General features: G+C 55.4%; 2 protein-coding genes across 2 annotated transcripts; one reads left to right on the forward strand and one right to left on the reverse strand.

Annotated features, from left to right (window-relative positions):
• Positions 1-2,240: 2,240 nt before the first annotated feature.
• On the reverse strand, positions 2,241-3,531 carry PMZ80_011310 (uncharacterized protein; the record flags this gene model as incomplete). Its single annotated transcript, XM_064879689.1, has 4 exons — positions 2,241-2,351; positions 2,399-2,619; positions 2,680-2,779; positions 2,827-3,531. 4 exons carry the CDS (start codon positions 3,529-3,531, stop codon positions 2,241-2,243), a joined length of 1,137 nt encoding a protein of 378 aa, XP_064724540.1.
• A 620-nt stretch (positions 3,532-4,151) lies between these two features.
• Positions 4,152-6,341, forward strand: PMZ80_011311 (uncharacterized protein; the record flags this gene model as incomplete). Its single annotated transcript, XM_064879690.1, has 2 exons — positions 4,152-4,206; positions 4,405-6,341. The coding sequence occupies 2 exons, from the start codon at positions 4,152-4,154 to the stop codon at positions 6,339-6,341; spliced, it is 1,992 nt and encodes a 663-aa protein (XP_064724541.1).
• Positions 6,342-6,785: the final 444 nt, after the last annotated feature.

The raw sequence follows: 6,785 nt of genomic DNA on the forward strand, positions 1-6,785 counted from the left end.
CTGGAGTTCGGTCCTTTCCTGACGTCGGTAGACGGAGATGTTAAAGAACTGTGATGGGTCAGCGAGTCTGTCCTGACTTGAAGTGCAGGCTTATGCCCTTACATCGCTATCCCCAGTGGTATCTTGCGCCAATGTTCGATTGAGGAGGGTGTGGGCGGCTGCGCCCTCGGCTAGCCCTGTCAGTACAGCCATCGTCGTATGGCGTTCTGCTCATCGACTTACCCGCGGTATTCAACTGCCAGATCAGGTGAATGCGACGCGCTTTCATCACCCCTTCTCGATGGCCACGAATGAGCGCTTGGAGATACGGCATCTGTCCCATCAAACCCCAACCCGAGGCGACCAGCACGACGACCCCATACTCCTCGACACGGATAGATCCGCCGTGGGGACCACTGAACAAGACGAGATGGGTGTCAGGAGATGGAAATACCGCCTCGATATGGTTGGGCGCTGTCGGACGGGCGTACATCCACAATCTGGCGGTCCAGCCTCGTTGGGGCTGCACCATGAGCTCCAGCAAGGTGCCATGACCGCGGTGGTGTGCGAATACCACGTAGAACGGGTGGCTTTCCCAAAAGGAGCGCAGATTAAGCCCTGGCATCCAGATGTTGATGTACTGCCCTGGTCGCACCAGGTACCGTCGGGGTGTCCAGATGGCCACTCGGGTTGCGTTGTCCATGCGAGTGATATGCGCACGAGGCAGACCAGCCCAAAAACACCGATGAACCCAGAGCATGTGGAACAGCTGGACGATGGTTAGCAAGGTAAAGCAGCTGACACTTCCGACCACAGTGTACTGAGCGAGGGTAGTGGTATGGTGCACATGGCCCCAGACCGCCCATAGCGTGCCTAATGCCAGCACCTGGTGAGATCGGAGAAAGAGCTCGTAGCACCATCGTCGCACGGGTGGCCAGCACAATACCAGCATGGTTGCCAGGGCCAGCGCTGCCTTGCTCGGGTTAGTATATCATGTCTGCGAAGAGAGAGGTTGACCAGGACTCACGACAATTCCATACAGCTGTTGGGACAGTCCGTCAGCAAAGGCTGACGCGCTCGGCTTGAGGATGATGGCATGCAGAGCGACCGCCAACACCAAAGATCCCGACAAGCACCCATGCACGAAGCGCATGTCTGTCAGGCTGAGGTGTAGGCAGTCTGCTTGGTAGGAAAGATGCGGACCGAGGCAAAATACGCCCAGGTGCAGCGTAGCCAGCTCGCCAGCGCGGCCTGCTACGCGGCGCATATCTGTCGACGGCAAGAAGATCAACAGTAGATGCGCTCCCATCAATCCCAGCTGGACCCCAACCGTCCACCACGTCCACGAACCTAGCCATGCGGAGTTCCAAATCGAGTGACGGCGGCACAGATGCATCCACAGCCATCGCTGCATCCCATACACTCGATGACTCAAATATTGGATCCATCCATGGCTCATGCAGAGCACGAGCAGTCCTGCCACAACGACCGCGTAATGTGCGATGGGGGACATGCAGCGAGCTGGTCAGACCTAGTACAGGCACAAGAGGCGGAGTGGTGATGGCGAGATATAGAAGCTCAAGAGGACGAGTTGTCTGCGTTGCGTGACATGCCACTACTCTACGTCAATGGAGACCGCCTACATTGTCTGACCAGAGCATCGAGCAAAGTGTCAAGTCATCGGACACACCCACCATTCTGTGTGTACATGGAAAGGGACAGCTGGACAGTCTGTGGGGTCGTCTCGGTCCTCTCTGTGACTTGTATTCAGTCTTCCATCTCCCACCACTTCCCAAGGGCCGTCACTTGCTCTCACGAGGCACTCAATCCACGTGGATTGATTGCTCGTGATCGCCAAACACGCCAAATGGTCCGAAGCACATCTCCCCATTCGCTTAATCAATGATCTGTTCTGGCACGGCCGGTAAGCTTTAGTCAGTTTGGAAGAGGATGAGTCTTTCACAGGCGCCATTTGGCTCGACGAGTCCACTCGCTGGGGTCAACTTTTATGGTTTGGGAGTGTCGCGAACTGGATGTATTCGCGGTTTGTCGTGAGGCTTGTCTGATGGATTCATATGGAAGTCTTTGGCGAATGGAAAACTGTTTTCTGGCTTATACGGACGCATGATCTAGTGCCTACAGGGACGCATGATCTGGATGGACGAAAGGTATGAGGTAGACATGTCACATTTGGAGAGAAACAGTACAAGACTACTCGGAATGTGAGTGCAGCAAGAAAGTAGGCAGACATCCCGATTACTCTATGTCGAAATGTGCTCCGAAAAGCCAAAAAAGCGATGCACCACGAAGCCTGCTACCGCCACCAGAGCGGTCAGTTCCTCAGGGTGCCAGTTGACGGACAAGAATTCATGCTGTGGTAGGTCAGCATCTGCTGCTGATCGATATCAGGGGCACTTACCTGAACCAGGTCGGCGGCTGTTCTGGTGTAGCAGCTGGCAAAAAAATCCAGCCCTGCCGGGGGGTAGCGTTCGCAGTCGTATTGCGTTGGCTGTAAGCTCTCAGAACTCTTGAAATTCTTGTTACTCTTGGTGGTCAACAGTGACAAGATATCGCCGACTTGATGAGTGTTCTTCGGGAGTTTCGTATAGCTTCGCTGTGGCTTGCACACCTCCGGCTCCGCTGTCTCGGGTTAGCCTCTGTGTTCGTGAAGATCGCACTCTTTGCGGCTCGACGACTGACCGATCTTCATGACGCCATCGGGCATGGCCAGCACGTTCTCGGCGCTCAGGACGGGGTGTGCCAGTCGATGACAATCCAGAAAGACGACGGCATTCAGAAGCTATATCGCGTCAGCGAAGCGTCAAACGGGTATCTGTCGTGCCTTACCTGACCGGCGATGGCTGTCACTTCCATCACCGTGGGAAATGTGGGTAAGGCACAGACATGCTCCAGGGTGACGATACTGTACTCACAGACCCAGAACGGTGTGGGCACTGCATCGAACACTTCCCAACAGGCGGCAAAGTTGGGTTGCTGCATCAGCAGGGCCACCATCTCCGTTTTTTTGGTATTCATGTCGACCGCTGGTCGTCGCACCATGACCATTTTACTTGGCTCCGTCCGGGAGACTGCAATGTCGACAGGTTTGTGCAGGTCCAATTCACAGCGAGAACTGTATGCTGCCCACACAGTGCCTCGTTGACGCTGTAGACACGGTTGAGCGCTTTCGCTTGCGTCATTGCTGATCTTGTTGCCTGCGCTATCGCTAGTGCTGTGAGGTGCCGAGCTTGTGGGCGCAGCTTCAATGCCGCTGTGGGTATTGTTGACGGAGTCTGCGCCGAGTGGAGTGCTGGGTCTAGCGGTGTTGCTGACGGCGAGATTGCTGCCATTGTTCTCATGGTCGTTGCCACCGGTCCAGCTTGTTGGCAACTGGGTACTACGATCGATTGATGCTTGGACTGGCTTCGTTCCATCCTCCCTCTTGCTGACCGTATCAACAACGCCCTCAGATCGATTGTCCGCCTGTCTCTCAATTGAGTCGCCATCCTTGAAATACTTCAGCGGAAACTGTGTGTAACGATTGAGCGCCATCGAGGTGGTAGACGCGAAATGTTACGATGACCGAAGATCAAATGTATCCGGTTCAAGCAGAGATCAGGTTGTGAGGAACCAAGCACCGCCGATTGTGGTGGAATACCGAAAAGAAGGCGCAATTTCCCCACCCTTTGTGGTGGAGGAGGGAGCAAGCACATTTTTCTTCGTCAGCAGTCACGCGGCATCAGATGCAGTCTCCCTTCTCTCATCAACAACCCAAAAGCTGAGACACCTGGTCATATTCGACTCCATGCCTCGAAGTCGTCCGTGTGCGACACGGCCCCAGTTTGATGTGCTCGACCGCGAGACCCAGATCGAAGAAGAGCGACATCACGCCTTCTGTGGCTCTGCTCGACTCGATCTCGACGCGCTGCAGTTTGACGTGCTGCCCGAGCATCAGTGTGACGAGTCCAACGTTCGGCGTCTCGTGTCTCTCTTTCGACAAGCGGGATGCCAACGACTGCGCCCTCAACACCACATCCCGGCCACAGTGACTTATGAGCAGCTCGATGATGCCCTCGCCCGAGCTGCTTCATCGCGGCAGGCACTGCTGCACCATGACCCGGTCCAGTGGCCTCTGTTGATCTTTCCCGATGCATTTCGCGCCCTCTGTCTTCATGGGCGCCATCGGATTGAAGCTGCCAAGCGACACTTGGTGGACGGCGATCGCTGGTGGGTGGTCGATTTCTACGCGCCGAGTGAGTGACCTAACATTGGTTCTGTATTCTCGTGCATCCTCTTGTTGCCCACCCTCGGATTACTGAACTGACTTCTCTACCGTGGTTCATACCTTGCATCTCATATATGGAGCATTCCCTCGGATATCTACCGCTCGTCGAATCAGACACGAATCACTGACCCATCTTGTAGCCATTAGTTCTGAGCTTCGTCGTGAACTGGTGCGACAGAACCTCAACGAGCGGCCCCCCAACTCTGGCGATGTGTTTTTCCACATCCTTCGCTGCTCGTCTTCAGATGCTCCGACGATCGACTCTTGGTGGTCTCAGATTCGGTCTCCGAACGAGGTCAAAGAGCTGAAACGGCTGCTGCGCCGACTGAGCCTGGCTGACGCCTTTCGCCAGGTGGCGAAGTTCATGGCTTTTGGACGCGAGTTGATCACGGGCAATATTGGCAGCCTATTGCGACTCCAGTGTGACGAGATCATTGTGCATTCACTGCTCTATATGCTGAGCGCTTGGCAACGGTTGTTGGCGGGCATCCCTCGGACAGAAGAGCGGCTGGATCCGTTGACCCTGAGAACCGTTCGTCTGCGCTGTCCCATGTATTGCCACGGGGACAGAAAGCTGCTCGACCCCCTCGTTCGCCGTGGCGCCATCTTGGGCAACTTCGACGCGACAGAGCGTCAACACATCTGGCAGCAGATGATGGCCTATCCGGGCCGCATCCCATCTTTGGCGGTCTGCTGCAAAGACTTTAACCATTTGGAAGACGTGGCTGGCTGTGTGAGGGCTCTGTTTCAGATTCCTCGGGGTCAGACACTGCATCGTGTGCTCGATCAGTCATTTGTGTCACCGAGATCAGCTCCGCCTACCACCGGGACGTCAGACACCTTGGGTATACCAAAGCTTCTCCTCCGTCGTGAGGACCGCTTGGACCTCGCCATTCGCCGCCTATTTCTGGCCACGATGCGTGACCTACAGCAGCTGTGCCCGAGCAGAATCAAGCTTGAATGTCGCGGCAGTCGAGAGACAGACGATGCCAGCGTTCGAGCGAAGTATCGACTGGCGAAGACAGCTCAGGAGCTCGGCTTCCGGTCTTCCCGTATCGCCGAGACGATGACCCAAAGTCCTGACCGAGTGGAAGCGCGCCGCTCGCTCCTCCGGGCTCGTGACCCGCAGCACTTCACCTATGACCCTGCCATCCTGGACTCTGTGGTGGAGGCAATGGTGACCTTGTATGAGAAAGCTCAGCCAAATAAATACCACGATACCCCGGCTGTGTTGGTGACCGACGGCGGCGGAGAGGAACTGCGACGCCGCTGGAGTCGACCTTTCCATCAGGCATTCGCCGAGAGTGCTTCCAGTCTGACGCTCGAGAACATGCACCGTGGATATCGTGTTGACAAGACTGGTGGACTCACGGCCTTCTTCGTCCGACGCGATATTTACTTGTCATTCTTTGGTCCTCTCGACCCCAGACTGCTCACTGCTGTCGAGATCTCAGAAGGCATTCCGACCTCTCCCACTGACAGTGACAGTGCATCTAGTCCCAGCCTGGTAGACCGTCCACGGCAGCAAAGCATGGATATTGACTCCCCTGCCTTGGCTCCTCACGGCGATACTTTTGAGGATGGGGAGCGGCCAGCTGACGACCCTCAAGCCTTGGTGTTGATACGTCAGCAGCTGGCCACAACCTATTCGATCAGCCACTACTCGGACGACCCGGTAGAGGATGCTTCAGCACCTGCGAACCAGTCCTCTCACGGAGACTGTTCCTCAGAGGCAGCAGACGAAATCACGTTCGTGCTGTGTGAGGGACAGGAGCAGAAGATTGTAGAATTGGTCCCGATCGATGACGAGGTCCATGCTGCGGTTGAAAACATCGTGCAGCGCTACACCCAAACCCACCATCGCGCTTTTACCCATGAACTCCGTCCACTCGCCCCACGTCACTGTGTTCGGGCCGCCTTGGAGGATCCTGACCGACGCATCTACCTGATCCACGCGGACGAACTCCAGATGTACCACTTTCAAGCTTTGGGAGAACTCCAGCGCAAACGTCGTGCCTCGACCAACCTAGATACCCGTCCGCGCAAGTGCGTCGTGAATGAGCACATCATCAGTTGAGAGCCGGTACATTCGAACAGGCAGGAAGCTGTCCCATCCCTTTGAGATCTTCTCAAGGACTATGTTGGGATGCAAGGCGGGAACAAACAATACAGAGTAGAATGCGTAGAAGATCGATTTCGATGGCAGAGGGAGGGATCGAACAAGGCTGTGGAAGCTGTTCCCTTGCTGCGTGTCTCCTTTGCACGACCCGATAGAGGTGAGTCGATTACGGTAGATTCTTTTTGTAGCAATTTTTTCACCTTTCACATGAGCAAGTTGACTCACGGACCTGCCCGAAGTTCTGTGATCTGGATGTGCTGCCAAGAGCTGCAGAAAAATGGCTAATACTTGATCAGCCAGTGCTGGTTGAGAGATACGTCCAGGTGCGCTTTTGGGTATGTGTGTGAATGTAGGCGTAGTAATGCTCGTATCGTTCTCACCGACCACGCAAAAGTCGCTGAC

The sequence above is a fragment of the Knufia obscura genome, assembly GCF_036327395.1.
Source record: "Knufia obscura strain CCFEE 5817 isolate CBS 148926 chromosome Unknown scaffold_47, whole genome shotgun sequence".
Lineage (NCBI taxonomy): Eukaryota > Fungi > Ascomycota > Eurotiomycetes > Chaetothyriales > Trichomeriaceae > Knufia > Knufia obscura.